The 25,752-nt window shown below is 39.7% G+C and overlaps 1 protein-coding gene across 1 annotated transcript in view; it reads right to left on the bottom strand.

The window, feature by feature from the left end:
* The window catches only part of LOC145988322 (nephrin-like), a 580,912-nt gene that overhangs the window by 163,646 nt on the left and 391,514 nt on the right, over positions 1 to 25,752 (bottom strand). The window contains exons 3-4 of the mRNA XM_083123185.1: positions 11,609 to 11,744; positions 216 to 349 (exon numbers count right to left, since the gene is read on the bottom strand). Of these exons, the coding sequence (XP_082979311.1) occupies positions 216 to 349; positions 11,609 to 11,744 (270 nt within the window). The remainder of the gene's footprint in view (positions 1 to 215; positions 350 to 11,608; positions 11,745 to 25,752) is intronic.

Here is a 25,752-nt window from a genome sequence, read left to right as displayed (position 1 = left end):
AACGGCTTTCTCTTTGAGCTCTCGACTTGTCTTTGGAGGATTTTCAATATTAACAGTTGCACACTGAAATCCAGCAGCGTCCAATACACACATGAGGATTGCAACTTTGAACATCCTTGAAGTAAATATGAAACAATACATCAAAAAGTACAGTAAAACCTCAATATTACGGACACACGTTCAAAACAACAAAGGAACTGGAATGGTGTACTTACCACTTCGCCGTTCACCAGCCAAGTGATGTCTGCCGGGGGTTTTGCACGCCCTGACGTGCAGTTGAGCTCCAGCCAATCTCCGACTTTATAGGAATCCTTTTTCCCGCTTATTTCCGGGTTTTTGTCTTGAACCTCTGCAAGTAAATGCGACGCAAAAGGTCAGGCAATATCGTGAAATGCCATTGTTGTTTGACAAGCTTAATAAACATGTAGACTACATCAGGCTGGATGTATTTGAACTTACGAAATATAAATATTGCTCGTTATGGTGAGTGTGAAAGAGATTGAACCCAGATATTTCCCTAAATACCTATTTTGATCCTGTGAACAGATATGTTGGCGTTTGGTACAGAAGTTCTTTTCAGAGCTTCGTCTTCCAACAGCGTTCGTATTTCCTGCACTTCCAGACCTTGCCCGTAAATAAAGTGTGAAGACGGAGGGAGGAGTTATATTTATTGTACAGGCGACGGCGGTACAGTAGTAGGCATCATGCCCTGTCATCATATACGGGTGCTACGACGCGAGGGATCCCGGGTTCGAATCCCGGCCTGGGCATGGATGTTTGTGTCCATTCATCAATTTTCATCATATCATCACTCATCCCCATCTTCGCAATTAGCCAAAAGTGGCACAAAGCGAAGTAAAATGAAGCAAATCAATCAATCATTATATACACCATGCTCATTTGCTGTGTAATGTGAGGTTCAAGCAGTGAAACAAAGTCGCCAATAAGCAGCGGGTGTTCTCTTTATCAGTCACCTTCCAACATTCGTCCTCATCGTCGCTATCAACCCAAAGAGATAGGAATCGTGAAGTTCATTCCCACACGGAAAGACACGAAGTGGAAAACATATTTGCTTCTGTGAAAATCGTCTGCTACTTGCAAACAATGCACAGGTATAGTGGCTTCAAAGAGCATAAGCATAAGAACGGAGGATGCGTGGACTTAATTGTTCTTAAATGTGATTAATATGAGTAAGAACTTTTACAATAGAGTTTATTTCTACCAGACAGACTGGTTTCCTCATTGTAAAAAATCGTGTGGGAGTTACAACTTCTGTTTAAGTACCGGGATATTATATAAATTATACATACAATATCCTCCACGTGTAAGAAATTAAAAACCAGAAGGGGGATAGGGCCTCCCCGATGGCGCGGTGGCCCTGTAATAAAGTAGTCTCGGGCTCGATACCCGGTGGGGGCACATAGTGATTCGGATTCCACTTTAAACTGTAGGTCCAGTCCCTTAGCCTTACTGTGCATAAAGTGGACTTAAAACACCAAATCAACCAACCAACCAGAAGGGGGATATTGCCCTCATCCCCCTTCAATATCACCCCAAGTAAAAATTTTACATGAAGAAAACACTGCGACTGAAGCTTTCGCCCGCCTTCTCTTAGTTCCTTCTTAAAGTCGGTAAAATAACTGGTTTTACCAGGTTCACGAGGGTAGTCATTTTCGTTCGATTCCCACTTTTTGTTATGACTTAAAGAACGCTCCCATGGTTTAACCTGTAGCATAATACATTACCGTCTGTATTGTACAAAAAATAGGTCACGGTAGATGCGAGTTCATTTAGCTGAGGCAGCAGACCAGAGACTTTTATAGCGTAGGTATCGGAGACTAGTTAAGAGGACGAGATATGTACATCACTATCGGAAGAGATTATGTTGACAAATAAGGGAATTTGTATGTGTATTAATAAACGGTTTTCAAGTTTTCATCTAGTTTAGTAACTTTTTATAGAAATTTGTGAGTCAATTATTGACTCCCCCTTGTATATGACGAAATTGTTTCATCTCGTAAAGGAATCTTAGACATATCTATGAATCAACTTTAACATACTTTGCAAAAATGTCTTGTCTAGAAAAGTTTGTATGTTTTTAACAGAAAATTAAACTTTTGCTAACATCAATTTGTCTGTTTGCCAGAAACAGTTGGAAAAATTTTGTGTTGTTTAACCAAGACCTTCTTCGTACTTAATGTCGCTCGACCAAATATTACAAAATCAACCGGCACAATTTAGGAACGGAATTTTGCGTACTTTACAATCACCCTGTTTGAGGAATCTTCTCACCGACTAACTCCCGGACCTTTTCAGTACCTGCAAAGGGGAAATACCCTTTCGTTTTTGGAGTTATATTTAATCCAGTCCAAGCAGAACGAAGTCGCAGCGTCGTCTATTAACGACGTGGCAATTATCTGTCCGTGCCGAGAATAGAAATGAGTGCTCTCTGCAGGTGCTACGATGCTGCCGTCTAGAAAGTGTCAAGATAACGAAAATCAAGGCTCGCCTTTTGGGAGGACTTGTCAACACTGCTTGCGTCATACTGCCGAAATGTCCCGGCCTGCGATCTTCACAGTCACTGAAATGCGCGAATACTTCTTTCCCTTGGCAATAGATGGCACTGCGGTAAAGTCAACTAATTGGAGAAGTGATTGTCAGAAGTAGCTACACGCAGCAGGTAGCATTTGTGTAAATTTGAAAAGAAATATTTCGTCGAGAATAAAGTTACTTTACGGAGGGCTTTGTATACAAGGTCTGATATATTCATTCAATAATTTTTATGTTCTTATTGAATACTTTTCACAATATTTATAACTAAATAGTATCAGAATATTACGAAAGCGAAACATACATTAACACTCTACAGTAATAACTGCATATCCCGGAACCTCTATAAGAAGGAAACCTGTAAATACGGAATAAAAGTCCCCAGAACGGACCGATTTTATACCTGAAAATGACCTGCTTAAGGCGGAAACCTCCTTAACGCGGAAACGGAACACCATTTAAAGACCAACGAGATGTTTTTATTCTCAGTAAGACGGAAATTTCTTCCTTTATTGTTTTCGCTCGCAAGAAAACAATGCAATACTGTAAGTGGAACACGCCTCTGTTGCCACTCGCTTATCGGTAACATTGTCGATATGAACGAATGCGCTACAATACTCATAGCTGTTACGATTCCGTTTCTTTCTTTCATCTCTTACCCTCTTTCTCCACCTTTCTTTGTCTATTTCTCCTTTTTTCTTGCGTCATCTTTCTATTTTTCTTGTTATCTATCTTTGTTTCTTTTTCTTCACTTTTATCTCAATCTTTCTTCACCTCTCATATTCAATCTTTCTCTTTCCCTCTATGCACATCGCGCTACGACGCCAGGGGTCCCGGGTTCGAATCCTGGCATGGGCATGGATGTTTGTGAGTGTCCATTTTACTTCGCTTTTTGTGCCACTTTTGGCTAATTTGCGACGATGGGGATGAGTGATGATATGATGAAATTGATGATACATGCATTAGTACTCTACATTATAAGTAATGCGAAATGTATATCTGTCTTTCCATTATTTCCTGCAGCGCTCTATACTGTATTTAAAGTCAACGCTGTATAAGAAGGGAAACTGTTAAGACGGAAAATTTTGCTCGAAACCATCATGTTCCGGTATAGACAGATTTTACTGTAATAATAATAATAATAATAATAACTGTTAATACTTTTTAATTGGTCCAAAAAATGAGATTACTACTAGATAGTCAAGAAATATCTTCGATTGTGATTCCCATTAATGCGACGTTATCACATTTTGTGTATCAAGAAGAAGCTTCAAAATAGTGTCAATAGTTGCATGCAGTGGCCTGCAAAAACAGAAAAGACGGGAGGAAGATGTTGATGGGAGTTACAGGATTGAATAAAAGTTGTTTTTCTGATTCATAAATCATGAGTTTTAGTCACAGTTCTGTGATTTACTTAACATCTATTGTCTCGACAGAAAGTTCCGTGAAGGTGTTGAAGCCAATACGATCTAGACCTAATCCTAACTTAAAGCTCAAATATAACTTGATTTTGGAATGAAAGTATAAAACATATAAATACACTGTGGAAACAAATATAACAACTTACATAAAAGATAAACTTTTAAAAGTTAAAACTATCAAGCATTTTATGAGTTATGAGGGAGGATGCTTCTTAATTTGGGTTATAATGTAAAGAAGGTAAGTAAGGCTAAGGAAACGAAAGACGAGAAAACCACAGCACCCTTTCAAACGTGGTACCTCCAACACTCCCTTTCATACATAAGTTTTACACTCAACATTACTCTCTTAAAATCCCGCGTTACTGCCTTTCTTTTCATTCCTGTTATTTTATATCCCTTCTCTATCTTTTGTGCTGATCGATGATGAGGACGAATGATGAAATGAATGATGGGAGAAACACAATGCTACATACCAGGGTTCGCACCTGGAACCACTGGCTTCGTAGTATGTTGCGTTCCCTACTCTGTCCCTGTTTCATTTTGCAGTACCCCTATTCTGTATTTATGCTATTTTTCTACCACTTTCGGCTAATCCGGACGATAAGCATGAGTGAAGATTACATAAAATTGATGAAGATGCACTCACAAAAGAATACCCAGGCATAGGCAGGAATCGAACCTGGAACTTCGATGGCGAAATAGAAAATTGACCACTTAACGCGCTCGGACATCGAACCGGTATTACGCACTAGCGTAAGACATTGTCATTATATATTACAAAGCTTCATGATTGAATTCTCATTCTGTCCGTATTAATATTTTTATGGAGTTAAATGCCAAACCTAAAATCCTAAAAAAAAGTATTACGTTATAGCTATGCCAAATTGTGATTCGAAACAGTAAACCAACGTAATACGGAACGCCTGGTTTGTATGCCACCCAAATCACAATACCTTGCTGCGGGTCCCGTATGCGCCAGGATAAATAGGCAATACAACAAATACGAATTTTAACGACAAAGCAAAAGCCATAAAAAGAAAGTCTGTAGCAATTCGGATGCACTCGTGCAGACACCAGTGTTGGCAGTGTGTATGTGTGTGTTTGTGTGTGTGTGTGTGTGCGTATAAGTGCACAAAATGTATGTATTATCGGTGTCTGGGTTCAATTTTGTTTAATGGAATGATGTTCGTTAAGCTTACGCTGGTCGCCATGTTGTTTACATAGATTACATTGTCTAGACGTATTCCATAGTTCGCATGTGAAAAACAGACTATCGTTATTTACGCATGGACACACATCATTAGTCAGTAGCTATGGAGACGTTCAACACTTGTCATATAACTGTCCAACCATCTTGTAGCGGCACAAAGAAAGAAACTGTTTCCCCGCAAAGATTAACTTCAGGTGTTACGTTGAGAAACCTCCGGTCTGACACAGATTAAAAACGCAGACGCGTCTTTAGTAGCGAAAATGGTTAAAATAGCATGGATGGAGAATTCAGAGAGATTCGTCGGTTTATGACATCATGTAACTATCCGTGATTTTATGCAGTTTGGAGCAGAATATACCTCGACATTTCAAAGTAAGAGATGCAACTTACATTTTTTGGACGGTTTGAATGAATTAGTTACAACAGAATGGACGTTTTCTTAAATATTTTTTTAATTGAAATGGATAAGAACACTTGTATCATAAGTATTTTGTGGGGGGTGGTGCTTGAGACTTAAAAGAAAGACACTGTCTTCATATTTATAAAAGCTACTAGAAATTTTACATGTTCTGTCACAGTCGCTTTGGTTGCCGAACGTGCTGAGTGGTCGACTCACAATTTCGTTGCCGAAGCTATCTCCATCGTCTCGTTGTTGTTGATATGGTTAATTTTACAACGTTTTTCTGCCATTTTTGACTAATCGCGAAAATGAGGATGAGTGATGATATGATGAAATTGATGAAGTGATACAAAGAACACCAAGCCTTGGCCGGGATTCGAACCCGAGCCCCCTGACGTCGTAGCGCGCAGTGATAACCATTCCGCCACGCAGGTTGGCTCTATAGTCATAATTATCCACAAGAGGAAGATGTGCACCTCTAAATAAGAAAAATATAAATTTAAATTCCGGCAAATGTGCAAGCGGACACTCTTGCCCGACTAGGCACGGATCTCACTTGAGGCTGCAAGTGATAAAGAATGTGGATGTAAACAACATACCTCACTTCGAGAACGTCACGCTGCTTTAGACTGCCTGACTTAAGCGAGAAGTATTAGAAATAAAAAAGAGGAGCAAAAAAGGGTGGCAATATAGAGATGGAAGTACAGTATAACCTCGTTAATCCGGACTAATAGGGGGAGATAAGTTGACCGGTTTAACGAAAGTCGGAATTAACTGAAATATCTTAAAAGGACAGTAGAAAGTGCATTAAAACTTTGTTTATAACAACAAAACATGTTTATTATGGTGTATGTAAAGGACATAGACCTAAATACACTATACAGTACAGTACAAAGTCTGCGAGAAACAGAAATTCATCAGTGGTTGACTGCATTTTCCTTGGGAAGTTCTCTTCTTGACTTCTAGCCACATTTACGTAAAACCTTGCATTCTGCCTTATTTTTGCCTCTTGCCTGTCCGGATTAAGCGAAGTCCAGCTTAACGAGGTTTTACTGTAGTTGGAAAATGAGGACAAATCCACTCGGATTGATTGATTGATTTTGTTTATTTTACATCGCTTTTCTGCCACATTTGGCTAATCGCGAAGATGAGGATGAGTAATGATATGATGAAGGTACACTCATAAACACCCATGCCCCGACCGGGATTCGAAACTGGGACCCCTAGCTTCGAAGCACTACGTGCTAACCACTCCGCAACGGAGGTCAGCACCAAACCACTCGGTACTCTTGGAGGATGAGCATGCGAAACGTCATCCCTGCTCTCCTCGTGATGTAAGCTGGACCACTGTGCCTTCGACTTGGCACTCGTTGGTATATTTGTCCATTTTACACAAACTGTTTTGAAGAACGAACTAATTGATGTAAGATAAGTGTTGAAAATGTTACGATAAATGTATATGGAAAATAGAGAATAATTTTTATTTTTTTTGACTCGAGGTCGTTGCAATCAAACATTTATTGTTACACATGTCTGCCCTTTCCTACCTTCCCTAGTCATAGACACTTCTGAGTTGTAGGCATTGTACTACGAAAAAGTCAATAAGTTTGTAACAACACAGAACTGTCCATGACTGTACAATCTAAGAAGCCTACTAAAATGTGACAGTATTTAAACTAATATGCAAATATCTACTGCAAGAAACAGAAATGCAGATTTTGATATTTTCAAAATCTTTCGATATAAATTCGAAAATGATATGATAACCATACTAAGGATATTTTAAATTTAGGGAACCAAATTTTGTCAGTAATTACCTATGTTAGACATAAAATGGCAGTTACTGAATGTAGTGACGTAACCACACACACTGCATTGCCTTCCGAATGACTGTTTTTGCAATGTTAAAAAAAAGAAAGAACGCTTCTAAATAAGCACGAGCAGAGTACTCACTCAAACAGAAATGTTTATGTAAGGACTCTCCTTGCTTGTATAGAAGCATACTCTGCTTTAGACATTTTTACAGCCACAAGTTAAAAAAAACCCACTCAATTGCATACTTTGTAAAAAGAGAACCAGCAAATTAACTGCGCAGTTTAAGTGACATAACCCCTTTTAGCTAGCAATTCCGAAGGCTGTTTATCAACGAGGGTACACAAATTTCCCGGTCCTTTACTTTGACGACTCCTGGAGGCGATATCTATCTCCCTTCCCGGCCATGTTTATTTAGCAAGCAACGCCACAAGGTAAACCATTCGCCAGAGACATCTGGCGGTAGAATTCCCAACCAAAGAGGGGATGGTGAGGAACGGTTATCGTGACGTGAATTTTAAGGATTTTTTTGTCACGACATGATGAATTATCTCGCTTCAGGAGTCCTCTACTTTCGCAAGGCCCAAGAGGAGGAGGATTTTGTTCAAACTTTCCTTTTTTGTTGCAAGGACCACGAGGGATCAAAGTGAAGGACAGAATCTCTGAAAGCTGACGCCATTTTCTTTCGCATCTTGTTGACTTAATCATCGAAAAATTTTGGCAAATGTCCATTTTAGGGACATATGGGGTGCTTGGAACTGGAGATAAGTAAGATCAGGAGGTTCGCAAAAGTGCCTGTAGCGTGAAACGAACTGCAGACTCCTCGATCTAAAAGACTTACTTAATGACGCAACAGCCGCGGTGGAGCAGTCAGTATGGCGTCCGACTGTCACGTGGGATACCCGAATTCGAAGAGTGAGGTCCTACCATCACATCCCCCAATATGTTCTTCACGGTATGTTGCAATATGCGGATGGCTAGTCCCCCCTCTTACCTACTCTAATTTAGCCAGAAACGATTGACAAATTCCGTGAAACAACAGTACAGGGAGAGCTTAAAGGCGACTGCCCGAGGCACCTCCTTTGGGGGCGACAAACAGGACCGTCCATCTCGAGTATTGAAAAAAAATATATATTTCTGATTATATAAGCCTGGCTATTTCTTTTGAAAGAAGAGTTGGATTTGTGTAGACAAATCCTGCATAGCATAATAAGGGTATTGCAAAATCATGTAGCCATTTAAGCTAAGATGTTACTGTTTTTTGATATCATTATGTAGCTACTAATTAAAAAATAAAGCTATTATTTTCCATCGCTAAAACCGTATGTAACATAAACATGTTTTTTAGGGATGGTCGAAAGTAGGGTGACCAGGGTGGAAAGGTACGGAGGTGACAGGGTAGAAATTATGGGGCGGGGGAGGCAAAAATCCACCAGGGTTGAAATTTTATCTTGAGCCGCCCCGGAAACTATAAGTCATTTTCTGACGCCTCGAGAGATATCCCACCAGAAATCCAACCAAAATGAAAACTATTATGGATGAAGTAATTAAACAATATGTAGTACCTATATTTATTCTGAGAGGGGATGATATTTTCTAACCCTGATTTATAAATATAGAGCCGGGTATCGAAAATCCAAAGGGTGTCCCTCATTTGGTTACATCATTCTCTATCTTTCAATATTCTTTATCATCACCGTCAAGGAATATGATGTCAAAGTAAAGAAACAGACACATTGCCAGTGGAAGAGCAGATATGGAAATGTTCAAATTTACAAGGTCCAATGCGCGCGCGCACATACCCACACACACACACCCACGTACAATAAAGTTAGAGCGGCGTTTACGGCAGAGTTCCATGCAAAATATCTCATCTGTGATGGAGTACGGTTATTTTTAGGTGAATATAAGGGTAAATTTAGCATCAATTGACAATAATATGGGCGTTCGCCAAAAAAAAAAAAATGTGGGAAATTGAAGCGTATAGGGCATGTTACGGTTGTAATGTATGTATTTGTCATTGTCTTCACTAATCACTAACCTGCGATGTAAAATGTAGATAAAAATACCAATTATATAGCATTTAACCGTACTGTTTTACTAGATCGCTAGAATGTGGTCAAATATTAAATTTTACTCAGTGAGGTGGAATCGCTTTCTTGCATGTTTGGAACGAAAAAACAGCATTCATCATTAGATTGCGGTCAAGGTCGGAGCTTTGAGGTACGAGTGGTGTCTTCAGAGCTGTGATACATCAAAGGGACCCGCCGCTTAGACAGTAGGGTAAGGGGAGGGGGGAAGCTCAGAGAGACGAACAAGCAGCCTACATTTAACTCTGGCCGTCGGCGGCAAAGCGAGATTCGAAAGCTTTTCCTGGATAATCAGGAAATGAATATTCAGAAGCGGCCTGCAGGAGAGAGCAGAGTCTTTCGCTTTTTTAACCTCCAGGAGAGATTGACAAAGCTCTCCAGTGTTGCATGCTTTCTGCAGAAAGGACACAAGTACGACCTGGCTACCTTGCATGTCGAGGATCACGTCAGTGAATGGCAGCAGGAATTGTTAATGCTCAGAACAATTTTATTTATTATTATATTTCAATATTAGCATTGAAATAATACTTAAGTCAGTTTACTTGGCTGAGTGCCGTTTTCGTAGCGAGCTGCGAAGTCAGGCGTCACCGGTTGAAATACTGAGTAGTTTTGGACGTTTCGCTGTGTTCGTCTGTTTCACTAATTCACCGCTTCGATTGACCTACAGAGACATAAAAGTGGCATAAAATAAAAGTTTTTTTTAGGCACGGTTCTTATTGTCCGGAAAGTCATCATCACTGATCAAGCACGGGTAGTTGGATACTCGTTGGCAACAATGAGCTACTAATCTATTTCCCCTCCTCCTAAAATAAGGACACAACTATGCTAACATCAGCAATATTATAAAGCTCATTAGCTACAGCCAAGGAACAACCCATAATATAAATACACACTTTTCAGAAAAAGACGCGTAAGAATAACAACCAACATTGTAATAATTAGAAAAGCGTGACTCAAAATTATCATCTTTCTTCAATTTTATGTTCTACCATAAAATATGTTGTGAACATATATAAAGACACGTGGTGCGAGAAAGGAAAACCGGGCATTAATGTGTTAACAGAAAGGGCAAATTGAGGTGCCATCTAAATGTAGATTTCTGACAACATTGGCACTACTTTGCCATGTATCGGTTTTTCCATAAATTCGCAACTGTATCTGTTGGTGTGAGTGTATAAATGGTTTACAATAGATGGTGCTGCAGCCATGGGCGTCACTAAGAGCAAGCAGTTGCCCATATGAGAATTATTTCTGATCACCCGATCAAATGTAATGAAATTAAAATTAACTCATCTAAAGTGCTATGCTCCCAAAATAAGCATGTATTTTGGACTACGTGTATAAATGTTTCACAAAATTGATCCATGCAAACTTCATTGTTCTTTGTAGTTCAGGAATATTCTCAAAATTGTAGCCAATCATGTTAGCTCACCTGGCTCGTCAGTTCAATGTGAATCAAAATGTTCTCGTTAGAGATTAAAGAGGACAAGAGAGAGACAAATTTTGAGTAGTAGTCAAAAAGAGGATATCAAGGAGAGATAGGGAGAGACAGGTAAGAAAATATGAATAGACATATGGAAGCAAGTAAAAGATTACAGACAGAAAACGTTTGGAAGAAAAATATATAGAGAGTGTACAGTCTGGAGAAAAACTGGAAGAATGTGGTACGAGAAAGAGATAAGAGAAAAGCAGAAAGGTATAGGCTTACAAATGAAGAGAGAAATGTGTCGGAAAGAGATGAAGGCAAAGAAGTAAAAGAGGAAGAGAGGAAAGAGCAGGCAGATAAAAAAAAACAATATACAGAAAAGAGAGATGAAGAGTAGATGTGCGTTCATTTACACCTGCCCACCGTAATTATCAATATGTACCTGCTGCTGTTGTTGTTGTTGTTGTTGATTTAGTGTTTTAAGTCCAATTTATGCACAGTAAAGCTAATCGTTTATAGTTATAAAGTGGGATCCGAACCACTACGTGCCTCCACAATATATACCTGGTGTTCATCCGTTCAAAATTCAATCAGCACCCCTGCAGACACACGAGTTGAAATTCAACGTAACCCAAATTACTCACATCAACCTGAACTATGTAATAAAGACTAAAGCAATATAATGAAGTGTCTACTCACGCACTACGGTGAGGAACTCCTCATTGGATTGTCTGCTGAAGATTGGCATGTCGCTCTGCGCTTCGCAGCTGTACATTCCGGTCGCTGCGAAGTCTACGTTCGTTAACGTGAGCCTCCTCTCGTCTGTGCGTGTTCTCTGGAAAGACAGGTAAGGAAGAAAGACGATTAATATGGAATTACTAAGTATAGAACCAAGTGCAAGTGAAAGATTTTCAAGTGGTCACAATACCATATACAGGGTGATCCAAATTTACTCCAAACTTTATATTTAGCCATTGTGGTCTAAGTAATTAGGCAAGCCGACTGGTTCCCCTGCCAGAGTGTAGTCTTTTCTTTGTCCATATATGCTTGTTGTTTCTATCCTTCTGTTCCACATGGAGGGCTGTCTAGGCGAACATCAGTGAAAATTGGCGCCCAACAGGGGCTGCTATATATTCCTCATAACATTTCCTGACACTTGCAAAGTTAAATTAACGCTTCTGTACTTTACAAAGGCACATTTACACTGATTGTAAAGCATAAGTGAAAATCATGTGGGTGTGTAACGATGCTGATACATTTTCCTAAAGGGATCCCAGGATGTTATAAGAATGTTGAGTGTTAGCGAGAAGCCCATGCTAGAACCACTGGACATTTCCATGTGGGAGTAACTTAGAGTGAAGCTTCGTGTACGCCATGAATTCTCGGGAAGTGATCAATTTAGAAGAGGCAATTAGAGAGGAATCAGGGCACACGTCAGCTGATGTTGAAACGTATACTGCAGCAAGTTTAGCTCACTTAGAGAAATGTGCTGCAAACGTTTGTGCTTACGTTGAATTCTAAATAAAGCCAGTATTGGGCCAGTTCCTTATGACGGTGTCGCTAAAGTTTAGTTCAGCGAAATATCAACTCAGTGAAATATCCGATCACACTTCCAAAACCGGGCATCAATCACTTCCAAGAACCATTAACGACCCTCCCCTAACTGTGATCTCATGTACACGAAGCCTGAATTCTCCGCTTTTCTTCAAGCAAAGAACCACGTCTCTGATCCTGGGATTTGGTCGTCCAAGTAGGTTGCTTATGCCATCCTTCAACAGCATTCGTAGTTCGGTGCCGTCTCTTGTAGCACGTCCAAACTTCGACAAGAATTTCTTCATTTTCCAGCCATCTCTCGACAAAACAATGAAAAAACTCCGATCCGATAACTTTTCGTGGACGGGAGCCTCTGATAGGATGTCTAACCAACCAATTATTATGCCTTCAGGTTTCAGGAATGCTGACGATAGACACATTTGAATATGATGACCGATTTCCTCGATTTCTCGGTATTCTTGTGTTAAGCCAAGCTCTTGGACCTTTCGCCACAGGCATTTATTTCTTCATATGGAAGTAGCAGCCATTCACTTCGAGGGAAGGAAACACTTCTTTGAGGGCTGAAATTGCCGCAGCTTCAAAATCTACATTAACTATCTTACGGTCTCCATCCTGGCACAGCTTCTAAGATGTCCTGAAATAGTCTTACATAAGTATCCTTCTTTTCATTCGTTAACAAAGCAAACACGATCGCATGTATGTTCGTCTCTTCGTTGCTGCTCTCAAAATCAGCGTGAATTGTGTAAATTTGGCAGAACTGTTTGCTTGAACATTTAAACGTTCCGTTCATGAAAAAGTTGTCATAAATCTGTAAGCTCTCTTTTCCTTTTTCTGCATTCAGAATAGTAATTCTTTCACCTGAAGTATCGTCTGAGCGCAATTTCGCAACATTCCATTTGAGCGAAATTTTCACTGAGGGCATTTTTCATTCAATCCTTATGAAAATTGGACATGCACTTTCACGTATTTGTAATGATAAAACATTGGGTGTAATTTCGCGTAAATTTATACAAGCTGTCACACAAACACACACACATAAGAGAGTAATTCAGCTAAAAGCCGCCATGGAAATATTTAGAAGAAAAGCAAGATATTAATTTTCTGTTTTGGGAAGAATGGAACTATGTGAGAGGCACACAAAAATAAAACTTGTAGTCCAACAGTGTTATCACACTAGTACTAGGTTGGATTTTCTGAAAACCAAACACTTTGTGTTCTTCTAAAAAGCCTGTACGTACTTTTAACCAACAACACCACATTCACAATAAAAAAATAAAAAAACAAGCACTAGATTTTTATAAATTTCAGCGATAAATGCGAGCTCGATCAGGACTCGAACCCGGGTGCTAGTCGAGCCTGAAATAAAGAGATGTTAGATTTCAGAATGTGAGGTATAATATTAATATTATTTTCTTTCAAAATTTTAAATTCTAAAATGCAATACTTTAAAAATTGTTACCCACAATTATGTATTTCAACTATTGCTATTTTGTGTATTTGTGACACTTTTTGACTAATAAAGACGATGAAGATGAGTGATGATTAGACGAAATTGATGAAGGGACATTCACAAAGAATACCCATGCCAGGCAAGGAGTTGAACCCAGGAATTTCAGCGTTGAGATCAAATGTCGACCATTTTAACGCTCCGTCATCGAGGCAATTAAACTAAGGTTACAAAGATGTATTGCTAACTTGCATCAAATATACTGCTATTGCTTTTAGTGATTGTTACTTATATGGCTTGAGAAGACACGTAGTGAGTATTGACATTTTACATTTTAAGAAATAAAGTGCTTGTTTTTTATTGCAGCAATAAGTCCTTCAATTGTTTACAAATATGTGAGTGCAACAAGCTATACGCACCATTAAGGATAAATATGTACAGTTTTATTACACAATTAAACTCAACGTTTGAAACTTATGACTGTAGTACCGGAAACTTTCAGCAACGTTTGAACATTTCGGAGATATATTAATTCTACAAGAAAGAAAAGCATGTCAGGGGAAATTCGTTCTGATTCTCATTGTTAAGAAATTCGAAATTGGGTTGTCAAGAAATTGGACAACTATTTCCTCCCGCTGATTTGTAATCTTCCATCCTACAGCTGCAATACGACTAATATAAGCGAAGTTACATTAGTTCCTAAGCTGAACCTCGTCCATCATTTTTTTCCAACAAAGTTTTCTGTCTGCCGACGCCGACACGCAACGAAGCAGTGTTGGCAGAGACAGGCAACAATCGGGTAAGAAAATGAGCCCCACTAAAGTTTCCGAGAGAAATTGCCTTAGTTTTCTAGGCCAGCTACTCCACTGTCAACAGCAGGTGACGCGCGACGGTCGCTGTTTCGTACGGTTGTCACCAGAGGGTATGATGTACGTTCTGTTTTTTTTTTCGAAACTGTTATGAACTAAGAAGAGGGGAATGATACAAATGTGTACGGTTTTGGCATGATGTTGCATCATGCTGTTTGTAAGGTTGACTTCGCTCCCCTAACATTCAAAGGCTTTCTTACCAGATTTTAGTGCAAGTGATGCCATAACATTCAAAGTTTCTTGTTGCCAAATTTCATTCCACGTTGTGTTCTATAATTCAAAGATTGTGTTGGCAAGCGGTAGTGCAGGTGATGCCCAAACATTCAAAGGATTTGTTGCGAAGTTGTAGACAAGATGATGGCCTAACATTCAAAGATTTTGTTGCAAAACTATAGACCAGGTGATGCCCTCACATTCAAAGGCCTTGTTGCCAAACTATAGACCACGTGTTGCCCTCACATTCAAAGGTCTTGTTGCCGAACTGAAGACCAGGTGATACCCTAACATTCAAAGATTTTGTTGTCAAATTGAAGACCAGGTGACGGCCTAACATTCAAAGGTTTTGTTGCCAAACTATAGACCATGTGTTGCCCTCACATTCAAAGGTCTTACTGCTAAGTTGTAGACCAGGAGATGCCCTAACATTCAAAGGTTTTGTTGCCGAACTGAAGACCAGGTGATACCCTAACATTCAAAGATTTTGTTGCCAAATTGTAGACCACGTGATGGCCTAACATTCAAAGGTTTTTCTATTGCAAAACTATATACCAGGTGTTGCCCTCACATTCAAAGGTCTTAATGCCAAATTGTATACCAGGATATGCCCTAACATTCGAAGGTTTTGTTGCCAAACCACAAGGTGCACACTTATTTCTTTCAATATGTACATGAATATTGAAATATTAAATATTTATGTAATACCCGGTGATTCAAGAGAAGTTTCTGAATCCTAGTCTGCAAAGATTAATTCAGGAGATTGCCCGGATGCTCCCAGAAGAAAGGATCCTTGTATAGTGCATATACACCCACACCAAACCTTTCACCGTTGTCACGGTTATGCCATGGTTTATGTCTGAGGATGTCTTCGTTGTGTGTTGTAGAGTAGTAAGTATGGCGGGTTACGGAGATGAAGGAGTAGTTTATATGTGAAACGTGAATTCCCATCAATCCCTCTAGGTCCGCCACTACTCGCGCACATGTGTGAATATTGCATAAAGACTACATTTAAGCCAGTACTTAACTCAACAATCGATAACTTCCGACGCTGCTATCACCGTCGTAATGGAACAGGAGAGGCAACATATTTACGCAAATGTAATAATTCGTGTTCTCACTGCTACAGTACTTTACTTTTATCACGCCCCCACTCTATGCACGTATTGCAATCTCGTTGGCACAGCTACACGATTCACTTAATTTAATACGCTTATCTCATTTGTACATATCACTCACGATGCATGTTCATAAAGGCGTTTGTAGCTTTAGTCAACTGTAATAATTTGCTTCCAGAAAGCGCAGCATGTAATTAAATGCGAAAGCTTCTCACTTGAAGTATTTGTACCTCGATTCTATCGAAATAGTTCGGGAAGTTGCGTGCAGATAGCGCGCAATACGTTCCACACGTAACACGTCACGGTTTCACTGTTTATATGTGTATTCGTTTCATATTTTGCCTCTTTTACCATCAAAATACACCCATAAAACAGGTCCGTGAGTTGCTGGAAATAAATACTCTTGTTACCAGTCTCCTGTGGAAGAACGCCCAGGTAATCGGCTTTAGTGTCTCGTAAAACTTGAACTCTTCCAGTTAAACGTCATCCTGAGTGATTTATGACGTATAAGTTCTGGCCGATTATAACAACGTGCGAGCAGAAGCCAAGCAGGTGGACCAGGCAATGTTGCCAGATGCGCGTGGGAGATTATCTTGCGTTCCTGTGGGAAAATCCCCAATAAAACCTTGGACACCGGTTGATGGATTTGCGGGAATGCCAGTTACGGGGTTTGTGGAATGTACACAAATGCCTGCTGCTGTAATTTGAACCGTGGAGGCGACAAGTTTATCGATGTGGGCAATTCAGACGTCATTAGATTAGCCAAATCAGGTGGGCTATGTGTATTAGACTCACGTTTATCTAGGGATAGTATCGAGACGAGACTTAGGTAAAGTCTCGTTTCGTCTCGTGTGTGATGAGATTGTTCTCGTCTCAAGTTGTAAATGCCTGTCTCCTACTGAATTTTTATGAAAAAAGTCTCGTTGTCGTCTCGATCTCGAACCCTAAAGGAGAAACAATCCCCCATACCACTAATAACAAATCCATGGCTCGACAGCCCTCGAAAGGGCCTGGGCCTATTTCCCGGCTGCCAGTCTCCCTCTCACAATCCTACTTAGAGGTGTGGAGTTCTTCAACCGGTAATGGGGTGACGTGTGGTTAGCACGTCGAACCCCCAGCCGTTGTAGGAGATTTCCGAGACCGGATTACGCCACTCACTCGTAGCTCCCCAATTTCCTCACGCCGATGCAAAATTTTGTGTATGCAACCACGCTGCACAGTTTCACTAAATAATTAACTTTGCAATAATGATAAACATAAAGTATTACTTTCCTATAAATAAGCGAATAATATATCTGCCTGGTATGCCTGAAAAAGGGGATAGCAAAGTAATTTGATCTATATATTTTTTTCAAATATATACGAAAGTCTCGAACAGTAAGCCTTGATGTGGTCTAGAATTTAAACAATTCTGTCTCGAAGTCTCGAGGGGTCTGCTCTTATTCTCGACTTAATTTTTGAAAAGGCCGCCTCAATCTTGTTTCGAAATTGGATCCATGTCTTGTCTGGAATCATCCCTAGTTGTATCTGACAGCCACGAGCTAACTTCCACTTGGTTGCAACCAATAAATTTATCATTATTATTATTACATAATACTAATTAACATTTTCATAGTTGATTTTCCTCATTTCACTCACTTTTCTGCTACGTTTGGCTAATCGCGACGACCAGGATGAAATAGTGATTAACTGAAAATGAAGAAGGGGCACCTATACAGAGGAACACCAATCCATAGTTAAGTCAGCATTCGATTTTGATTTGATTTGATTTGATTTAGTTTATTTTACTTCGCGTTTTGTGCCTCTTGGCTAATTTGCGAAGATGGGGATGAGTGATGAAATTGATGAATGGACATTCACAAACAACCAAGCCCGACCGGGATTCGAACCCGGGACCCTTGGCGTCGCAGCGCGATGTGCTAACCACTCGGCCACAGGGTCGGGCGTCAGCATTCGAAACCAGAACCTTTGGGAGGGAAGTTGTGAGTTATTATTGATAATTATATTACAGCACACACACACCGCACACAAACTTTGGGAGAACAAGAATATGGCTTTAACTTGATCTATTTATGTAAAATTCTCTAAAGGTCTGTCTCCAACGTAGACCGCACGATGTAAAAACAAAATAGGCTACTGAATGTTGAAATCGGCACACTTTTTTCTGTATTTGAATTGCGTACTACAAATACTGAAGTTCTTATGTCAATAATGTAGGTTCGCTTTCCTCTTATTTGAGTCACGGAGTCCTAACAAGAAATGAATCAACAAATCAATGAACCTATTTATTCCCTGTACAATACACCGTGCCATGAAAGCACACAACGAACGTGGAGTTTGGTTCAAAATTCTAACTCGTTGACGTCAGTAATCATGACGATGGTTACATAAAGGACGGTCAATAACGCAATTACATCTTTGGAAATTCTCGGTTTGTATGTAGATTGCAGGTAGCAAGGGAAAATGTTTCAGAAATGTTTTATTATTAAAACGTTATGATAACGCTCATGTGACATATTTATTGCATACGCGTATTAAAACAACAACAGAATTGCCCCTTCTTTGAATTAGAAGCAATAAACAGGACCAAATACAATTATAATTACAATCATATTTATTCTGTTATAATACGATAATTATTTACCAAAAGAATAGTAAATTACTTGGAAACAATTAAGTTGTACGCTCAGTTTCATGAACACATGCCGTTGAAAAACTTGGTTGTATTTTATTTATCCTTGTTATGACGTTCAAAATAGCATATTTAATTGCTGTAGAATGATTCCATAACAATGTCCTTCCACTGTTCATTAACTCATCCTCTTTCTACACAGAATATGGGGACGTAATATCACGGGAAATTTCATTTAATTTTACGTTCTTCTTGTCAACCAATTCTTATGCACTACCAGCGATTGACACACCTGTGTGCACACTGCTTGAACATTCATCGATCGGAAGCGTGGGAAAAGAGAGTTCCTATTTTGTACGAGTGGCAAGCGGAGGAAAAAAAGGTATTCTTTCCGGATATAAAAAATTCAGATCACAAAAAATTTCTTTCCCCGGTTTTCTTTAGTAGTGCGAAATGACAGAAATATCTCTCCCCTCCTCTGTCACCTTCATTTCTTCCCGAACCCACCCCCTTCTCCCGGCGACACTCCTGGGGGGATTTTCGGCGGAGCTTTGATCGACGGGATGAAGTCTGACTTCAAATGGGAGGGAGGGGAGAGTGGGAGCTTGAAAATTGTTGCCAACTGCCTTTCCCACCTTCCCGACGGCACACATCTACTTTGTGATGTAAATATGTCGCGGCTTTTGCGATTTTGCGCGCGGCTCTTCTGCTAAGGGAAAGAACGTCTCATTATCATTTATGCCGGTGTAACGGGGAATTTGGACTCCGTAGAAAAGTGACTGTACAGTCAATTTTCTACGGAGTCCAAATTCCCCGCTTTCGTGACGGGGAATTTGGACTCCGTAGAAAAATGACTGTACAGTCAAATTTCTACAGAGAAAAATGACTGCCCTTTTCAGTTCCCGTCAATTAAGCAGGGGGTAAAATATCCCCGTAGAAAAATGACTGCCCTATTAAATCCTGCTAATATGAGAAGGGGGTACAATTTCCCAGTAGAAAAGTGAGTGCCCCCTTATATCCTGCTTATATTAGGAGGGGGTACAAATTCCCCGTAGAAAAGTGACTGCCCCCTTAAATCCTGCTTATATTAGGAGGGGGTATAATTTCCCCGAAGAAAAGTGACTGCCCTATTAAATCCTGCTAATATGAGAAGGGGGTACAATTTCCCCGTAGAAAAGTGACTGCCCTATTAAATCCTGCTAATATGAGAAGGGGGTACAATTTCCCCGTAGAAAAGTGACTGCCCTATTAAATCCTGCTAATCTGAGAAGGGGGTACAATTTCCCCGTAGAAAAGTGACTGCCCCCTTATATCCTGCTTATATTAGGAGGGGGTACAAATTCCCCGTAGAAAAGTGACTGCCCCTTCAAATCCTGCTTATATTAGGAGGGGGTATAATTTCCCCGTAGAAAAGTGACTGCCCTATTAAATCCTGCTAATATGAGAAGGGGGTACAATTTCCCCGTAGAAAAGTGACTGCCCTATTAAATCCTGCTAATATGAGAAGGGGGTACAATTTCCCCGTAGAAAAGTGACTGCCCCCTTATATCCTGCTTATATTAGGAGGGGGTACAAATTCCTCCTAGAAAAGTGACTGCCCCCTTAAATCCTGCTTATATTAGGAGGGGGTATAATTTCCCCGTAGAAAAGTGACTGCCCTATTAAATCCTGCTAATATGAGAAGGGGGTACAATTTCCCCGTAGAAAAGTGACTGCCCTATTAAATCCTGCTAATATGAGAAGGGGGTACAAATTCCCCGTAGAAAAGTGACTGCCCCCTTAAATCCTGCTTATATTAGGAGGGGGTATAATTTCCCCGTAGAAAAGTGACTGCCCTATTAAATCCTGCTAATATGAGAAGGGGGTACAATTTCCCCGTAGAAAAGTGACTGCCCTATTAAATCCTGCTAATATGAGAAGGGGGTACAATTTCCCCGTAGAAAAGTGACTGCCCTATTAAATCCTGCTAATATGAGAAGGGGGTACAATTTCCCCGTAGAAAAGTGACTGCCCCTTAAATCCTGCTTATATTAGGAGGGGGTATAATTTCCCCGTAGAAAAGTGACTGCCCTATTAAATCCTGCTAATATGAGAAGGGGGTACAATTTCCCCGTAGAAAAATGACTGCCCTATTAAATCCTGCTAATATGAGAAGGGGGTACAATTTCCCCGTAGAAAAGTGACTGCCCCCTTATATCCTGCTTATATTAGGAGGGGGTACAAATTCCCCGTAGAAAAGTGACTGCCCCCTTAAATCCTGCTTATATTAGGAGGGGGTATAATTTCCCCGTAGAAAAGTGACTGCCCTATTAAATCCTGCTAATATGAGAAGGGGGTACAATTTCCCCGTAGAAAAGTGACTGCCCTATTAAATCCTGCTAATATGAGAAGGGGGTACAATTTCCCCGTAGAAAAGTGACTGCCCTATTAAATCCTGCTAATATGAGAAGGGGGTACAATTTCCCCGTAGAAAAGTGACTGCCCCCTTATATCCTGCTTATATTAGGAGGGGGTACAAATTCCTCGTAGAAAAGTGACTGCCCCTTTTATCTTTAGTATATATGGAGGGGGTATAATTTCCCCGTAGAAAAGTGACTGCCCTATTAAATCCTGCTAATATGAGAAGGGGGTACAATTTCCCCGTAGAAAAGTGACTGCCCTATTAAATCCTGCTAATATGAGAAGGGGGTACAAATTCCCCGTAGAAAAGTGACTGCCCCCTTAAATCCTGCTTATATTAGGAGGGGGTATAATTTCCCCGTAGAAAAGTGACTGCCCTATTAAATCCTGCTAATATGAGAAGGGGGTACAATTTCCCCGTAGAAAAGTGACTGCCCTATTAAATCCTGCTAATATGAGAAGGGAGTACAATTTCCCCGTAGAAAAGTGACTGCCCCCTTATATCCTGCTTATATTAGGAGGGGGTACAAATTCCCCGTAGAAAAGTGACTGCCCCTTCAAATCCTGCTTATATTAGGAGGGGGTATAATTTCCCCGCAGAAAAGTGACTGCCCTATTAAATCCTGCTAATATGAGAAGGGGGTACAATTTCCCCGTAGAAAAGTGACTGCCCTATTAAATCCTGCTAATATGAGAAGGGGGTACAATTTCCCCGTAGAAAAGTGACTGCCCCCTTATATCCTGCTTATATTAGGAGGGGGTACAAATTCCTCGTAGAAAAGTGACTGCCCCCTTAAATCCTGCTTATATTAGGAGGGGGTATAATTTCCCCGTAGAAAAGTGACTGCCCTATTAAATCCTGCTAATATGAGAATGGGGTACAATTTCCCCGTAGGAAATTGACTGCCCTATTAAATCCTGCTAATATGAGAAGGGGGTACAAATTCCCCGTAGAAAAGTGACTGCCCCCTAAATCCTGCTTATATTAGGAGGGGGTATAATTTCCCGAAGAAAAGTGACTGCCCTATTAAATCCTGCTAATATGAGAAGGGGGTACAATTTCCCCGTAGAAAAGTGACTGCCCTATTAAATCCTGCTAATATGAGAAGGGGGTACATTTTCCCCGTAGAAAAGTGACTGCCCTATTAAATCCTGCTAATATGAGAAGGGGGTACAATTTCCCCGTAGAAAAGTGACTGCCCCCTTATATCCTGCTTATATTAGGAGGGGGTACAAATTCCCCGTAGAAAAGTGACTGCCCCTTCAAATCCTGCTTATATTAGGAGGGGGTATAATTTCCCCGTAGAAAAGTGACTGCCCTATTAAATCCTGCTAATATGAGAAGGGGGTACAATTTCCCCGTAGAAAAGTGACTGCCCTATTAAATCCTGCTAATATGAGAAGGGGGTACAATTTCCCCGTAGAAAAGTGACTGCCCCCTTATATCCTGCTTATATTAGGAGGGGGTACAAATTCCCCGTAGAAAAGTGACTGCCCCTTCAAATCCTGCTTATATTAGGAGGGGGTATAATTTCCCCGTAGAAAAGTGACTGCCCTATTAAATCCTGCTAATATGAGAAGGGGGTACAATTTCCCCGTAGAAAAGTGACTGCCCCCTTATATCCTGCTTATATTAGGAGGGGGTACAAATTCCCCGTAGAAAAGTGACTGCCCCCTTCAAATCCTGCTTATATTAGGAGGGGGTATAATTTCCCCGTAGAAAAGTGACTGCCCTATTAAATCCTGCTAATATGAGAAGGGGGTACAAATTCCCCGCAGAAAAGTGACTGCCCCCTTAAATCCTGCTTATATTAGGAGCGGGTATAATTTCCCCGTAGAAAAGTGACTGCCCCCTTATATCCTGCTTATATTAGGAGGGGGTACAAATTCCCCGTAGAAAAATGACTGCCCTCTTAAATCCAGCTTATATTAGGGGGTATAATTTCCCCGTAAGAAAGTGACTGCCCTATTAAATCCTGCTAATATTAGAAGGGGATACTATTTCACGTAGAAAACTGACTGCCCCTTTTATCTTTAGTATATATGGAGGGGGTACAAATTCCCCGTAGAAAAGTGACTGCATCCTTAAATCCTGCTTATATTAGGAGGGGGTATAATTTCCCCGTAGAAAAGTGAGTGGCCCCTTAAATCGTGCTTATATTAGGAGGGGGTATTATTTCCCCGTAGAAAAGTGACTGCCCTATTAAATCCTGCTAATATTAGAAGGGGGTACAATTTCCCCGTAGAAAAGTGACTGCCCCCTTAAATCCTGCTTATATTAGAAGGGGATACTATTTCACGTAGAAAACTGACTGCCCCTTTTATCTTTGGTATATATGGAGGGGGTAGAAATTTCCCCGTAGAAAAGTTATTGTCCTAATAATTAGTTCTTACATGAAAAATTGCATACAAAATGCTACGGAGAAAAGTTGCTGCTTACTTAATTTACTTCACAAAACAGTAGGGAAATTAGATGTACTATATTGTCGTATAAAGCCTTTATAACTCTGGTATCTGGCTCATCATTGACTTAATTATTACGTACAACTTTCTCATTTGAATGTTCATCAAAACATTTGGATGAGTCTACCATTTGAGTAGGGTGATAAAGGTGTCCTGGGTTCAATACCCGGTGGAGGCACATAGTAATTCGGATCCAACTTTAAACTGTGGGTTCATTCTTGATTAGACTTAGTGTGCATAAATTAAAACGCTAACTCAATCTATCCATCAATCAAGACATTTGAATTGCATTTTCTTGAAACATTTTGGACAACAAATTTGTCCACAATATGTGTGTGTACTGTCACAAATAAATAGGTTTCTCATCATAAAAATACTTCTTATATAATCTATGCATAACTAACAAAAAGTAAAACACTTTGTCCCTTGTGGTAATTATATTTATTTGAAAAGCACGACGAGAGCCCGTAGAAGCGATATTTTAACATGGAAATATTTTATAACTTGTAAAATATAATTGAAAGTGGTTGCTTCCACATATCCGTAGTAACTCTCGAATTTAAAAATTACATTGATGCATTTTATGATAGAATCTTTGATCAATTTTTAAAATAATCGAATACACACGTTATTCTTGTTATGAGGTTGATAAATCATAATTTTGTTACACAGAAACATATATTACATATAAACATACTTACACACACCAACATATTTATGTACACACTAATCATATTTTCATAGGAACAAATAACAAGATACATCTACACACAGACTATAGTTTTAATTGTAACATTTTGATCAGAATCAATACGATTCAGAAACACCAGGAGTACACAAGTCAAATAAAACAATTGTTTTAACTTCAAAAAAAATTGAACAAAAAAATAATATACAATGCATATAGCATGAGAATTATGATTTATCACTTTTCACTAAATATGTATTTCAATTTATACAAAAACTTTAATTAACTGATGTGTTTATCAAATACAGACATTTATAATTTCGTTGTGGTTTGCAACTAACCTATTACATATTATTCACCATGTTTAACACATGAAGGAGTCAGTGGATGATATTCTTAAGCCACATGTTTGATTTTTATGTTGTTGTTGTTGAACATACCATCATGCACAATAAGCAACCCACTGTCCAAAAAGTGCGAGACATTGTCATATTTCTTATCGAATGGCAGTATAATATGTACATCACTGAAGTTTTTGGCTCTCCAACCAGGTGGTCATCTGTGTAGTGATATAGTCATAAGCCACACTTTCCCGCTACGTAGGCTGTACATGCACCGTTAGAAAACATGGATTTTGGAGACAATAATGAAGGAAGTGACGAGTCACATCTTTTTGATAGTAATAGTGGAAATTTCTGGCACCCGTCAGCTAGCAGTTCAGTGTGGAACTCATCCTTCTGTACGTGTAATTATGAAATAAGAGTTGTGGTTATGTTCGCTGTGGCTTGTGACTATCCGTTGAAAGTTTATATGCTGCATAAAACATTGATTACTACAATCCTCTGATCACATTAACTAAATATAAAGTATATTTTCTTTCAAGCTAGTAAATATATATGTCAAACGTGATTAATTAAGGCAGACGTCCCATTAACTTGAGCCGACCAGCTGAAGCATTGCCACAAAAATCCACACTTTCAAGGAAAAGGCAGCTGAATCGCCCACGACAGAACAGAGAGAAAGCAAAATGGAGACGTAATAGCGGATGCCAATAAGTACCCGATAAAACAAAGAGTACGGGACATGCTGTTAGTTTAAGACATTCCTTCGCTTGTTCCAAGAAATGTACGACAAAATGCTGAGAGAGTATTTAATATCTGCATTCATCTTGAGACCTGGGTGATTTTAATGAACAGAATGCTAAGCTTATGGCTGCCTGGAAATGATGCCAAAGAAAAGCAAGTGTCACAGAAAGATGGAGAACAAACAATCAACAAGATCAGTAAACTTTTCGTATTATCTACAAGTTCATGACCTTAAACTTTTCAATCCGTAAAGAGGTTATTTTGACTGTCCATGATTTGCAGAACTATGCGCAAGAGATAAATTTTCAACACCCAATGAAGGAAACTTTAACAATACCAAAACAGGAAGAGAGGGATATACTTGTTAATCATGG

Source organism: Lepisma saccharinum, chromosome 5 (genome assembly GCF_977018435.1).
Source record: "Lepisma saccharinum chromosome 5, izLepSacc3.1, whole genome shotgun sequence".
NCBI classification, from domain to species: domain Eukaryota; kingdom Metazoa; phylum Arthropoda; class Insecta; order Zygentoma; family Lepismatidae; genus Lepisma; species Lepisma saccharinum.
This window is presented reverse-complemented; position numbering and strand designations above follow the sequence as displayed.